This window comes from Dreissena polymorpha, chromosome 3, assembly GCF_020536995.1.
Source record: "Dreissena polymorpha isolate Duluth1 chromosome 3, UMN_Dpol_1.0, whole genome shotgun sequence".
In the NCBI taxonomy this organism is placed as follows: domain Eukaryota; kingdom Metazoa; phylum Mollusca; class Bivalvia; order Myida; family Dreissenidae; genus Dreissena; species Dreissena polymorpha.
This window is the reverse complement of record NC_068357.1, coordinates 33,716,629-33,732,761: the sequence shown is the minus strand read 5'-3', so window position 1 is coordinate 33,732,761 and position 16,133 is coordinate 33,716,629. Positions and strand designations below refer to the sequence as shown.

At 35.4% G+C, this 16,133-nt stretch overlaps 1 protein-coding gene across 5 annotated transcripts in view; it reads left to right on the top strand.

Moving 5' to 3' along the window:
- The window catches only part of LOC127873620 (apical junction molecule-like), a 176,048-nt gene that overhangs the window by 72,001 nt on the left and 87,914 nt on the right, over window positions 1–16,133 (top strand). For all 5 annotated transcript variants that reach the window (XM_052417497.1, XM_052417501.1, XM_052417496.1 and 2 more), the window contains exons 2-3: window positions 3,577–3,683; window positions 14,998–15,115. In XM_052417497.1, coding sequence (XP_052273457.1) covers window positions 3,577–3,683; window positions 14,998–15,115 — 225 coding nt within the window. The remainder of the gene's footprint in view (window positions 1–3,576; window positions 3,684–14,997; window positions 15,116–16,133) is intronic.

Below are 16,133 nucleotides of genomic sequence, written 5' to 3'. Positions count from 1 at the left end.
TGCCAGGCACAGAGGCTAGTTTTCAAATTGTTTGTCAATGTCTTTAACACACTCCCATTTTCCTTTCTGGCGCATATTTGAGAATATTGAACACCATGCACTGCCTCCCGGGTCCTTTCTTGTATGAGGTATACTGTTCACATGTGCTCTACAGAATAAAAATCATAAAAAGGTCTATAGTAAAGAGTTATTAAATACATTCAAACTGTTATAAAAGTGAATCTGTAATCACTATACATTGGGATCTGACAACAGGAAATGGACTGAAATGTCTGGTTTTGTTAGGCTACTACATGGTGATTGGTTTGATATTGTTCTGTAGGACATCTATCTGGGGTAAATTAAACAAGAGAAAAGTACTATTTAAAATTCATATGTACATCATAACATATTATATTAGCCCCAAAACTAAGATACTTCCCATAAGTCATTATTGTACATAATAACGAAAAAATACTGACATAATACTAATTCAATGTACAGTTACTTAGTGCAACTGCCCAGTACCTTGAAGACAGAATACACTGCAGTCTGTTTGAAGCTTTTTCCAGCTTTCGGTTGTGGATGCACACTCAAGTTGAATTTTGTCATATGGGGGAAATTCATCACCCTGAAATTGGTCTGTTCATTACAATAAGTTACATAAAAAACTTAATTTATAAGCATCTGCATTGCATATGTTATATAAGCACAGCAGATTACTATTTATTGTAGTATTTGATTTCTTTCTTTTTGAAAGAAAACTAACCAGATTTGTTCTTTATAAATAATTAAATATCTATGTTATTTGGCATGGCAATTATTTTATTAGATAAGGCCACGACTTTTATATTTCTTGGTTTACAAAACCGCCGACCCTAATTTTTGGAAAATGGGAAAAAAACAAAATCGGAAACAAGCGAAACGAGAAAAAAAACGGTTCGGTTTGAGTACGGTTGCAAATAAAATCAAGTAAATACAATCAACGATTGGTTCACATATATATATTGCAGAGATTGGGATCTTTTTCAATGTGACACATTATGTACCAGTCCTTTTATGGGCACTTCTCAAAATTTATTTCGGGTAAAAATTACAGGCAAATCAGCGTCAGTAAAATGTCGACCCCATCAAAATTTATTTCAGAGTCTGTGACGAAGCTATATTGTTTAACATGTTAATTATATTAAACAAACCCGATATTGTAGTAGATAAAAAAGTATTACCTTGCAATTTGATAATCAGTAATAATAATCCAATAAAACACTGCCATAATTTACGATATATGTGTTTAGGAAGTTTGTAAATAAGTCCGCCATAGTAAGGAACTGTACAGAGAGTTTGGAAATCGGAACAAATCGGTATATCTCGGAAAATCATTGATAAATGTATTTGTCGTTTCAATTCATAGGGCCGTGTAATTTTGGAAAATCGGAACTCAACTTGCGTAAAACACTAGCTCAATTAACCGTTAAACTCCACCTCCGTTCTCTGCAAAAGATTCGAAGGCGGAGCTATGCACGTGCTATTATTAAATTGGAGGATTGCAATTGAGAAACAAACACACGATTGGTGCGGCATGTTGATTGCTAGACAAAGGAAGCCAATTTTGTCGGCGTGAAATTTGTCGCTTTATTGCTTCAGACAGGAAGCGGCTTTCCTTTGATGACGTCAAACTGACAATTCACACAGACTGCAAATTTTCGAAAGACTTTTACTGACTCTTTGTTTACAATTCCAGTAAAAAAAACACACTTGCTTACATTAAACTTTGGATTAAATTTTCAAAATAAAGCAAAAGGGAAGTTGAAAAATATGATTAAATTAATTTGGGTCTGTAAAAATAAGACGTTTTGTGTTGTAAATCAACGAGTTTTTATGACGACGACAACTTTAACAAAGCCTCCTGTTCCTCCTCATTTTCCTCCTCTTAATCATCCTGTTCCTCCTCTTCATCCTCATGTTCCTCCTGTTCCTCCACCTGTTCCTCCTCTTAATCCTCCTGTTCCTCCGCTTCATCCCCCTGTTCCTCCTCATGTTCATCCTCTTCATCCTCCTGTTCATCTTGTTCCTCCTCCTGTTTCTGTGCCTCCTCTTGCTCCTCCCCTTCACCATCATCATCATTGTCATAAACTGTTAATTAAAGGTTTGCCTGGGATGTAATACTATAACCTAAACTAAAGTTTGCCATGGCAGGTCAGGGTTACGATCCCCACTGTCAGCCTAGCGAGCGGGAGGTCAGGGGTATGATCCCCACTGTCAGTCTAGCGAGCGGGAGGTCAGGGGTACGATCCCCACTGTCAGCCTAGCGAGCGGGAGGTGAGGGGTACGATCCCCACTGTCAGCCTAGCGAGCGGGAGGTCAGGGGTACAATCCCCACTCGGGAGCATTCTCTAGATCTTTCCCAAAGGAAACTGACTCTAGCCCTTTGCATGCTGGGAAATTTGTCGTCTGCTAAAATGTCGTCTGCTGAATTTCTAAAATTAGCATTTTCTTCGATTTTTTTTCAAAGAATACTATCAGAATAGCAAACAGTTTGGATCCAGATGAGACGCCACATTCTGTGGCGTCTCATCTGGATCCAAACTGTTTGCAAAGTCCTTCAAAATTCGGTTCCCGAACTGAAAGAGCTAGAGCGTTTCGATAAGCTTGACTGATGCTTTCGATGCAATCAAGCTAAAATAAAAAGGTGTACACTAAACTAACCTAAACTAATTGTAACCCAACACTTGAAGCTTTTGATATTAAAAAGATACAATCCATATTTTGTAATTCATCGATTATGTGGACTTATGACATTTTGTCTGGCTTTTCATTGATAATTGGAAAATCGTCCAATTAATTTTGAATTAACTATGTTATTTCCATGAATAGCTGATATACAATTTTCAAGTACTTTGGTAAGGTTGATTTGCAATGAATACTGGCTTAGTCGCATTTTTTCTTTTATCATTTATGTGGAACCTGATATATAATACTTCTATGGAGGTTTCTTACCTGTTTGATATAACAATAGCTGTACAATAGCTGTATAGTTATTTTGTAATTCTCACTTTCGTTTTTCCCTTTTGTAAATATAATTATTGGTAGAGGCACTGTCAGGCACTGGCTACAGTTATGTTTAATTTCAAACAGAAATATTGTTTCTCACATTAAACACCAATTTGTTATCCTGACAGTTTTGAAATATTAAATTTTTAGTATAGGTATAACACATCACATTCATTTGAAGTTTGAAAATGCATCTTTTATTGCAGTTTTGTTCCTCAATTAAGAATTTTGAAACAAGTTTATCTTTTTACCTTTTTGCCTTTGGCAGTACATAATTGTCAGAGTTATTTATAATCTGAGCCATGTTCTGGAAGAAAGGGACTTAATTCATATGTCTAAAGTATTGTCATAGATTAGCCTGTGTAGTCTGCACTGGCTAATCAAGATCAACTTTTTTCGCCTCAACTGGATTTCGCTGAGAATAGAACGAAAAACACCACAAACAGGGAAAGATTTGTCCGTGATTAGCCTGTGCGATGCTCATACATTGTGTATATTCTGCCAAATCGCTCAGTGCCTTTAATTTGCGACATTGTCTACTTTCAGATGGCGGACCTGCACGTGTATCTGGTGCCACCAGATATTTGGCGAGACAAATTTAATAATGCTTTAAACCAATACATAAATGACACAATTTCAATAGGATTTATACGGTATGTATACATGGTTCTTATAAAATATACAATATGTAATTTTTCGGTAAAGCTGTTTGACCCCAGCTTTTCACCTTAGATGACCTTTACATATTGCCAGCAGACCAAAATGAGTACACTCCATTCATTCTAATTTGGCTGATTTGAGCATAATCCCTGGAATATTAGTCACACCACCCCATGTTTGTAGTATTGGATGTAACACTTCTCAGTGTAGGGAAATGTGGACACTTGCTGCAAGCGAGACTTTCAGGGTCAGTGCTGGGTCAGTAAATAGTCAGAGGGAGACAGAATGTACTATCAATAAATGCCTTATGTTGATAACACAGTATTGCTTTTGAGATATCAACTAACACAAATTTTAGGGAAAGAAATAAATGAAACCCTATGGAGTTTACCAATTGTCTTGTTAGCATAGGTGTGTTTACGCACCTATGCTTATGGTATATACCACATTTAAAAAATCCACATCCATCGGTTGCCCTTTATGAAGCCTTACCTGATCAAAAATCAGACGAAATATCTATTTAATTTAGTATATGGTCATTCTTACAATTTTTTTTTTAAAACGTTTTTCTAACGTTTTCTTCCAAGAATATTGCTGACACCGTTTTTAGTGAATTTTTCTAAGACCGTTTTATGTCAAAAAATCTTCTTATAACCTAAAACAAATTTCGTTCGTAAAACAATTCTATCTGCACTATAAATCTCAATCTCCTACGCAGTGGCCTCCCTTATACTAGAAGTTACTGACCGGGCGAAGCAAGGGAAGTAACTGCTGTGAGGAGTTTCTATAAAAATCTGCATTCAGAAATCTGTATTCAGAACTCAATCTGTTGTGCACGTCTGCATCTAACGCTTACCACAAGTTTTACGACAAATTCTTGACGCAGACGAATAGGGTAGCGTCTATTTTCATTTGTGAAAAGAATAGAGAAAAGAATCGATACAGATCTGTCCGTGCTTAAATTTTGAAAGGCTTGGGTAATTATTTTTCATAAGCGTTTCAAACACTGATGTAAATGGAAAGATTATCTATTTAAATAGTCTGTAATTGTTTGAAATTATTGATTTGAGAAATTCGCGGATGGCGATATTGAACTACATTATACCACGTGACGCCATTCTTCCCTGTATCTTGCACCTATGCTTTTAACGCCATCGGCGCTCTCGTTTTTTGATGCAAGACCACTGAAATAATATAGTGTCCATGATCAAAAGGAATCCTTTAATTATATATCCTCACATGTGTAATGAACATGTTCAGTCTGTCTGAAAATCTTACCTGCAAGCCAGAATCGGCTACCAACATTTGCCAGTTTGCTATAAAAAGCACAGTGTGACTTCAATGTTCAATCGGAAAGTCTCGTCTTTAGATGTTCTATTAACAAGAGGCAATGAGCTTGTTTAAGACCTGTGTCATGCGAAAATGGTTCTTATGCAATATGCTGCCAGCGTAGCTCCAATCCAGCCTGCTCATCTGCACAGTCTTGTCAGGCTTTACATACTGAATACTAAGGAGGATACCCATGAGATATAAAAAACAAGACAAGACTGCGCAAGTGCGGAGAGCGTAGCCCATGACCAGACTGCACAAACGCGGAAAGCATAGCCCATGACCAGACTGCGCAAGTGCGGAAAGCATAGCCCATGACCAGACTGCGCAAGTGCGGAGAGCGTAGCCCATGACCAGACTTCGCAAACGCGGAAAGCATAGCCCATGACCAGACTGCGCAAACGCGGAAAGCATAGCCCATGACCAGACTTCTCAGGCGGAAAGCATAGCCAATGACCAGACTTCTCAGGCGGAAAGCATAGCCCATGACCAGACTTCTCAGGCGGAAAGCATAGCCCATGACCAGACTTCTCAGGCCGAAAGCATAGCCCATGACCAGACTTCTCAGGCCGAAAGCATAGCCCATGACCAGACTTCACAGGCGGAAAGCATAGCCCATGACCAGACTTCTCAGGCGGAAAGCATAGCCCATGACCAGACTTCTCAGGCTGGGCTTGAGCTATGCGGTTAGCACATGCAATAAGACCAATTTTTGCAAGAAACAGTATTATTTGAATGTGTCAAACGAAAGCTGCGTCTTTGTCAAATATCAACATTTCATATGTTTCGCTGACGAAGAAATAAATTCATAATAAGTCAATTGAGGACACATGTGATGTGATCTCAGGTGGTAAAATTTGTATCTACGAACACTTTTATGTAGTTTAATATACATGCGCTTCATAAAAGACATTTAATGGGGTGGATATGCGAATATTAAGTTTAAAAAAGAACAAAACAATACCTTGATGTTAATTTACTAACTTAAAAAACTTAAGTTTCCTACCTTTATTTTAAAGTCATGATAATTACGACGATTATTTTTTTTAAACATTTTTCTTTACGTGTTGGCATGAAACTGTTGTTCCCAGTCTAAGCCAAAAACATACTGTCTAAACAAGAGGCTGCGCACAAATTCAGATTGGACTATATAATGTTCTTTACTGATTACTGTACATCTGCACTATAAAAGTACAAGATGATCCACAACTTGCAAAGTACACAGCCTGACTAACAATATTAAATAATGAAAAAACACAGTTGTTTCTTGGATAGATGTGCAAATTTAATTTCTCTTGAAATACACAACACTGTTTCTGTTATTTTTGTGAAGTTGATTTAAATTTTTTATTCTTTACCTGACTGACACTTTAAATTTATTTCTTTTAGGACAATGAATCCTATTATTTTCGTGCATTCCATTTAGCCTCTGTAAGAAAATAAATTAATTTGAAAGACAATTTATAAAGTTTATTGCTGTATGTACTGCATTGTATAATCCTCAATGTTCAGTTTTATACCTGTTATTGACATAATATATCAGTGTTATGACCCTGTCTTATCAGAATTAAGCCAGCAAAGACATTTTATGAAGAGTTGCCTGTAATTTCAATAATTTACCAAGCAATCAGGATTTGAAAATTAATCTTTCTGGCTTTTAATAAAGGTCTCAATCAATACTACAAACATTTTACGACTCTAATAAAGACGAAAAGAAAATTGTCATGTTGTAATTGTTATTTATTTATTGACATGGAAACGCTCGTTTTTTGCCTTTATTTGATTCTTGCACTCAATCACGTTTAAAAGGTTTAACACAAGCATATTTGGTCATTTTCTAATGGCACTTGTCCATGTATTGACCGCCTTGATCAAACATGAACCAGGCTGAAAGTCCTTCTTTCTATCTAATGTTTTTGTAGGGAATTAGACTTGAGTCTTACCATATTGCCACTTTAAACTTAATTAACTTATATCTGAAATTAAGGCCCGAGATTGAGTAGAGGATAATCTTTTTATAATAATTTAGAAAGTTAAAATGAGTTCAATAAGAACATCATTTAATTTATTATGCAATCTTCCTCATGGAAATGAAGTTTGATAAAAATGTCATTTAAGTATGGCTCTCTTCCTTACGCCAATGAAGTTGAAAAGAAAGTCATACAAGTATGTTTTTTCCAAATTCTTATGGTGTTAGATAACTTGTCATTAAATTACAATCCACAGTATGCTTATAAAGGTTGATACTAATGTAATTAAAATGCACTGTGTTGATGCCAATGTTATTTAAATGCACTCTTCTCATTCAAATGAAGTTTGCTAAAAAGGTCATATTTATGCACTTTTCCTTATGGTTATGAAGTTTCCCATTTGAATGAGTGATTTAAACCTGGCTGGATATGCTGTTATGCACAGCTTAATTCCAGACATTGGTTGTGGACAATTAGCAATTAGACATAAGTCATGAATTGTGAATTAAATACTTATTCAAAAAATCTCAGTCCTTTAAAGGGATCTTTTCACGGTTTAATAAATTGACAAAATTGAAAAAAGTTTTTTCAGATTCGCAAATTTTCGTATTAGTTATGATATTTGTGAGGAAACAGTATTACTGAACATTTACCATAGTCTAATATAGCCATTATATGTATCTTTTGATGATTTGAAAACCTAAAAATTATAAAGCGTTGCAACGCAAAACAATTGAATAATTTGGAGAGTTCTGTTGTTGTCGTTTAAATTTACGAAACTACGAAGATTGCTTATATAAGGTATACAATACTTACACAGTGTATACTCGGCGGAATAGCCAAGAGGGCTAATGCGTTTTTACTTCAGACTAACTCCAGGACTCCGGGGGTCACTGGTTCAAGCCCTGGTACCGGCTACTTTTTTTTCCTTTTTTAATTTTATTCTTGATTTTTTACTGGAGCTTTTAAGATCCAATATTTACATTTATCAATATAAAGCATTTAATGACAAACTTCATAATATGCCAAAATCTGTGAAAAGGCCCCTTTAAATCTGACAAACATGTTAAAAGCAGAGGACCCTTATTGAAATGAAGCTTTCATGCCTGTATTTACTGTATAATAGACATAACAAAAAATTGCAAAGACAAAATAGCTAAGACTATATGACTCCCCCCAATGATCGTTTTTCAGGAAGTAGATATATGTTTTACATGTGAATTGACCTGACTCTTGTTGGCAGATTATCATTTGAGCCGCACTCTGTGACAAGGGGGTTTAATGCATGTGCATAAATTTTCGCACCAGATTAGCCTGTGCAGTCTGTGCAGGCTAACCAGGGACAACACTTTCTGTCTAAACTGGATTTTTGATAAGAGACTTTCTTTAAACATAAAATATCATACAAGCGGACAGTGTTGTCTCCGATTAGCCTGAAAGGACTACACAGGCCAATATGGGATGACACTTTACGCACATGCATCAAACCTCATTTTCACTGATTAACGCCAATTTTACTCATTATGAAATCAAGCAAGCAAAACAATGTGAACATTAGTTGAAGTGTTCTATTTCTTAATTTTTTTTAATTAACGTTTCAGTTTCAGCTAACTCTAAAAAACATGTAAAATGCTTGATTTTTTTAAATGTTCTCAATGAAAACAAACATGCCGACAGTAAATATTCAATAAGAAATTGTGAGCAGGTAGGTGTGACATGTGTGCTTAAACAAATCAAAACTAAGGGTCAAATAAATGTATTTGACACACTAAGATTATGTTACATTTGCTTTTGGAACTTTCCCAAGTTCTGATTGTCAAAATAGCTAGGAGTCTAAATCATTTCAAGACATATCTGTGATTGAATCAGCTAATTTATGTCGTACTCATATTAGTGTGGTACCTGAATATGCAGTGACTGTAATTGGTCTTGTGATTTTTTAAACGAACCTACAATTAATCACTAAATGGTTTATAATTAAAATATTAAAATGTACATTGATTTTTCAGTTTAATTTTCATGGACATTTTAATTCCACATTGTTTTTTTTTTCTAAAAAACTCAGACACAAAAGCTCATCTTTTTATCCTGATCGTTCACATTGTTAAAAATATTAATATTTACTTACTAAATTAATTGCAAACTTTAAATTTAAGTGTAGACACATCAGAAAATGAGCCACGTCACCCAACTATATCAATATCTCACTTAATGATTTTGCACTTGAATCCTTGTGCACTAAACTGAACAGATAAAAGGAAGATACACTTTTTATGTCCCAAGTTTTCTTTTAAAACCCAATTTATTGAAGACATCTCTTGAAAGTGTTCAGTAAGTAGGTCTATGTGTGTTTGTATTTGTTTAAAGGATGTCCCTTCTTGGCAAAAATCAAATTTATGCAGAAAGTGGGGCCCCAGATTAGCCTGTGAGAACTGCACAGTCTAATCTGGGATGACACTTCACACACACGTGTTAAGCCCGGTTTTCCCTGAGCGGCCCAAGACGCATTTTTACCTTATCAGCCAAATTGGTTTTCTGGTAGCAAACAAGGAATTACATATTAAGAATCGCAAGTGTCCAGGTGAGGTAAAAAAAGCTGGGTTTCCCACAACTGTGATGTAATGAAACTTTGGGGATTTTTCCTTAATAAATGAGTAGGGACATAACCCATATTTGTAGACACTCCGATAAATTAAAAAAAGAAACATGTAACTGTTTGTGTCAAAGTGTATAAAACAAATATGATTCACAAAACAAATATGATGCACCGTAGATGTCTATTATATTTTACAAACATATACTACCCAACTGATTTCTTTGAGCATGTTATGTGAGAATTTCAGATGTTTTTGTTTTTGTTCCATAAAATTTGTGACGCAGTCACTTTTTATACGCTCCATTAAAAAAAAACTCGTGGCGGGCGAGCGGCGGGGGGGGGGGCATCCAGAGCAGTGTCCGCTCTCTAATTCAAATAGTTTTCATCCGATCTTCACCAAACTTGGTCAGAAGTTGTATCTAGACACTATCTAGGTCCAGTTTGAATATGGGTCATGCCGGATCTAAAATTCGGTCTCGGGGTCACTTAGTGCATTCAAGCATTTAGCGTGGTGTCTGCTCTCTTATTGAAGTTGTTTTCATTGATCTTCACCAAATTTGGTCAAAAGTTGTATCTAGACAATATCTAGGTCAAGTTCGAATATGGGTCATTCCGGGCCAAAAACTAGGTCACAGGGTCACTTAGTGTATTTCAAGGATTTAGCATGGTGTCCGCTCTCTGTTTGAAGTAGTTTTCATCCGATCTTCACCAAATTTGGTCAGAAGTTTTGTCTAAATGGTGTCCAAAACCTTCAAACAGGCGTATGACAGTTTGGCGCTCTTGTTTAGTTTCTGTCAAAAAGCTTACTTGATCACCACCAAATTTGTATTATGCCTGCGGACAGCATGTGACCAACCTATTTTTCTTATTTACCAGTCACATTAAAAAAAAAACTTTTGCAATAACTGTAATATCCTTGATAATTTGCAGTTTAAGCATTTTCTTGCAGTAGACATGGCCTGCTTTGAAAATGGAGCAAATTCTCTTAAAAAGGGCAAAATATCTAATGAATGCAGTAATTTATCAACTGGCTTAAAGATAGTGGCGCCATATTTGATTTAACCAAACAGAAAGCAGATCTATTAATTGGAGTTTGCTTCTTACTCTATAATCTTGGAGAAATGTAATATTTGTCCTTGATTTCGTTACTATTTGTTCCATGAATTTTGTGTGTGAAATAAAATGCAACAAGTTCGTTTGTTTGTGATTTTTGTGAAAATTATTCCATAAAATATTCTCGCCAGAACACTGAACTCTTATCAACCTTGAGGTTAACAGGTCACAGTTCAAGGTAACTCGGAGGTTTCACTGGCCCCAAAAAAGTTGTCGCCACTTTTTCACGGCGTGAAAACTGTTGGTTATTCCAACCTTATTAATAAGAACAATCATTTAAAGGGATCTTTTCACGGTTTGGTAAATTGACAAAATTGAAAAAAGTTGTTTCAGATTCGCAAATTTTCGTTTTAGTTATGATATTTGTGAGGAAACAGTATTACTGAACATTTACCATAGTCCAATATAGCCATTATTTGAATCTTTTGACGGTTTGAAAACCTAAAAATTATAAAGCGTTGCAACGCGAAACGATTGAATAATTTGGAGAGTTCTGTTGTTGTCGTTTAAATTTTCGAAACTACGAAGATTGCTTATATAAGGTATAAAATACGTATCCTGTGTATACCCGGCGGAATAGCCAAGAGGGCTTATGCGTTTTTACTTCAGACCACTTCCAGGACTCCAGGGGTCACTGGTTTGAGCCCTGGTACCTGCTACTTTTTTTTCCTTTTTTAAATTTTATTCTTGATTTTTTACTGGAGCTTTCAAGATCCAATGTTTACATTTATCAATATAATTTAATGACAAACTTCAAAATATGCCAAAATCTTTGAAAAGGCTCCTTTAAAGAAACCTTACTAAATTAATGTCATTGACTATTTTATCACTTTAAAAAGTATGTTATTACATAAAAAAACATAAGTACCTTCATAAGTCTTGATAAGCTTTATTTGTATATAAATAACTTTTTTTTTCAATTTGATAAACAACACAGATAACCAAAATAATATAATAATGTTAACATCAATGTATTAAAGGGATCTTTTCACGGTTTGGTAAATTGACAAAATTGAAAAAAGTTGTTTCAGATTCGCAAATTTTCGTTTTAGTTATGATATTTGTGAGGAAACCGTATTACTGAACATTTACCATAGTCCAATATAGCCATAATATGTATCTTTTGACGATTTGAAAACCTAAAAATTATAAAGCGTTGCAACGCGAAACGATTGAATAATTTGGAGAGTTCTGTTTTTTTCGTTTAAATTTACGAAACTACGAAGATTGCTTATATAAGGTATAAAATACCAATACTGTGTATGCTCGGCGGAATAGCCGAGAGGGCTAATGCGTTTTTACTTCAGACTAACTCCAGGACTCCGGGGGTCACTGGTTCGAGCCCTGGTACCGGCTACTTTTTTTTCCTTGTTTTAATTTATTCTTGATTTTTTCTGGAGCTTTTAAGATCCAATGTTTACATTTATCAATATAAAGCATTTAATAACAAACTTCAAAATATGCCAAAATCTGTGAAAAGGCCCCTTCAAACAGTATGCTGCACAAATATTTAAAAATTAATTATTATTCCCCCTTTCGAAGAAGAGGGGGTATATTGTTTTGCTCATGTCGGATGGTCGGTCTGTCGGTCATCTGCGAGTCATGATCAATCTACCTATCAAGTTTCATGATCCTAGGCATAAGCTTTCTTGAATTATCATACAGCAACCATTTTACTATTTCGGTTCACAGTGACCTTGACCTTTGACCTAGTGACCTTAAAATCAATAGGGGTCATCTGCCAGTCATGATCAATGTACCTATGAAGTTTCATGATCCTAGGACTAAGCATTCTCGAGTTATCATCCGGAAACCACCTGGTGGATGTACGGACCAACCGACAGACCGACAGACCGACCGACCGACATGTGCAAAGCAATATACCTCCTCTTCTTCGAAGGGGGGCATAATAATATCCTTCCCAGAACATTATAATACTGAAACTGTTAAACAGAAATGCTCACAAAAAATTACCTCTTGAAACAAGTTTTGATTTGTTTTTGTGAAGAAATTAAATCCTTTTGCCAGCCCCATGGTTTTGATAAAAGAAATAGCAGCCCTAATAATCATTATAATTATTGATCGTCGTGACAGTTTGTCCCCGTGTTACTCAATTTATTGCTCAATAGCATAAAGGAGCCGTTAATCCAATAATAACCCCCATAAAACTTGACAATAGCAGTAAAAACACCGTTTGTAACACTAACACGCTTCAAGTTCAGTGATTTCCAGGCCTGGTGATTTCAGTTTACACTCTGCACTGTAGGTCGCTAACATCGTCGTAAATAAACATTTACAACTGACAGACGCTGGCCGCTAATGCTCAGTCGCGTGCTTTCAATTCACAGTACATTTTCGGATAGGATTTTACCGATTTTTTTAATTCGCCACTTTTAAAAAATTGGAGCCACTTTTAAAAATTTAGCATCATTGGCGCCAATGACGATTGACAGCGAAACCCCTGGTAACTTGAAGACAACCAGTTAGAGTTCATGGTCACAGGGGCTTGTAAAATAAATATATTTAGGCATATAGGTTCTTATAAATTTATATGTTGATTGAAGTTAAGCGGATAGAAGACCACAATCTATTTTAAGATCAATTTGTACTTCCTAGAAAAGATTGACGCTTTAATATCAGTATTGAGGACAACCAGTTAGAGTTTATGGACACAGGGGCCTGTAAAATAAACATATGAAGACATATACTTTCATATAAATTTATATGCAGATTGAAGTTTAGCGGATAGAAGACCACAATCTATTTTAAGATCAATTTGCACTTGCAATTAAAAAAAAATTAACAAGTGCACATATTAATGTCAGTAATGGCTCATAACCTTAGATACATCTTTCTGTGACCTTGACGTTAATATTGTGTACTGAATACAGATCATAATGTCATGCGTTTAAAGCCTTTTATGCGTTCACATTGTGAATGCAGCTTAATTCATTTAGTGTCGTCATTTAAAGTGCTTTAAAGGCCTCGCCATTCAAATGAGCCTTTTCAGTAGATTTCAATCATTGATCATTATGTCTTGGTTCGGAAGTTAAATATTATCCAATAATGCCAGAGCTTATCCGATAATGTGACACAGTGAACATGATTTTTTTATCCTGATATTGCGGTGTAGCATAATTAATAACATGTTGATTGCAATTTTGATTTGATGAATAGATATGTTACTCTAAGATTCCAGATTTTCAGTTGCCACTGATTTAAAGGGAATGTAACCGTATACAGCCACATCATTTTAACATAAGAAACCTTATTATTGTAAGTAATTCACAGACACAAACATGTAATTGAATTTGTCTGCAAATGTACAAAAAAAAACACATTCATATATTTATTTATTTGAAAAAAGGCAAACTTGTTAATAATTTGAAATAGAATTCAACCATAGCTGCATTTGTATTCCGCCCTTCGAAGAAGAGGGGATATATTGTTTTGCTGGATGTTGGTCGGTCAGTCTGTCAGTAGACCAGTTCGTTCAGATCAATAACTCGTCAATAAATTGACCGATTGACTTGATACTTCACATGTGCATTGGCCTTGGACAGTAGATGGCCCCTATTGTAATTGGGGTCACTAGATCAAAGGTCAAGGTGATTGTCACAATAAGTGTGAAAACCATTTCCCATCAATAACTCGTCAGCTAATTGACCGATGGGCTTGATACTTCCCATGTGCATTGGTCTAGGTCAGTACTTGACCCTTATTTGAAATTTGGGTCAAAGGTCAAGGTCACTGTAACAAATAATTTGAAAATCCCTTACAATCAATAACCAGTCAAAGAATTGACTGATTGGCTTATACGTCACATGTGAATTGTCCTTGGACAGTAAATGACCCCTATTGAAATTAGGTCATTAGGTCTAAGGTCAAGGTCACTGTCACAATTAGTGTGAAAACCATTTCTGATCAATAACTTGTCAACAAATTAACTGATTGGCTTGATACTTCTCATGTGCATTGGCCTTAGGCACTAGATGACCCCTATTGAAATTCGGGACACTAAGTTCAAAGCCCTGTCAATATGTATTGATACATTTGTTAAAAATCTTTGGTAAATTGTTACGTAAATTTTCATCTCCAAATTGATGCAACACTGTTATATGCGGACCTAAATGCACAATTCTTGTAAGTTTGCATTCCCTAATAATTATGTCAATTTAATTTGGCATTGAAAACTCCAGCTGCATAATAATCTACATTTGTGAAGGTCAAAAGTGAGCTTAATTGCATGAGGATTGTGCAAAAAGGATGGAAACCCTGAATTATTCTTTTTTTTTGTAGGGTTCATCCTGAAATGAAAGTGTACGCATTACGAGATGAGATCGACCAACAGCTTGGCACAGAACTAGTGCCACGAGAGTACGTCTTTTTGAAGAGCGTTGGCAGATCTCTTACAAGGGTGAGTAATTAATTTTAACCCTTTCCCGCATAGAGGCGTTCTTTGACGCATTTAGTCCCTGAGAAGTTACATTTAATTAAATAACTTTCTTACTAAATTCAAGTTTTAAAGACTTCATTTCTAACCCTGAGTTACTGATGAGGAGCAAACAGCATAAAACCTGAACAGAGTGCGAGTTACTTGCAGCTGTTCTGGTTTTATGCTGGTTGCAAAAGCCATTTTCACTTTGCTTCATATGGGGGAAAGGGTTAAATCTGCAAAACATAAACATATTTCTTACAAGGGGAGTTATGATAGTTGTAAAGCAAAACTTTTAATGGCATGGAAGTTTGGCCCTTTGACTGTACTGTCTGGACAAAAAATGCACTATTTCAGCAATTAATGGAAGAAAATTGTTGTCATGGCAGTTAAATAAAAAGGGTGGTGAAAGTTTAAAGGGAAATGAAATGATAGCTACGTGATTTGAAAGAGCTTTGCTGAGAGAGTTCCTTGTAATGGCCCCTGTAACTTAATTATGAAACAGACCTTGAACTATATTAAAGGGGCCTTTTCATGTTTTGTTAAATTGACACAATTATTAAAAAATGTTTCAGATTTGCAAATATGCGTTGTAGTTATGATATTTGTGAGGAAACAGTAATACTGAACATTTACCATGCTCTAAAATATCCATTATATGCATCTTTTGACGATTTAAAAACCTGAAAATTATCAAGTGTTGCAACGCGACAGAATTGAAAAATTTGGAGAGTTCTGTTTTTGTTGTTATATTTTGTGATACTATGAGGATTGCTTTTACAAGTATAAAATACATCACTCAATGTATGAGCACAGATGGCCAAGTGGTCTATTAGCGATAGACTTTTATTCCAGGGGTCAGTGGTTCGAGCCCAGTTGATGGTTACTCAATTTCTGTCTTTAATTTTAGTCTTTTTTTACTGGAACTTTTTAGATCCAATATTTGTTTACATGTATCAATATAAAGCATTTAATGACAAACATCAATACATGCCAAAAT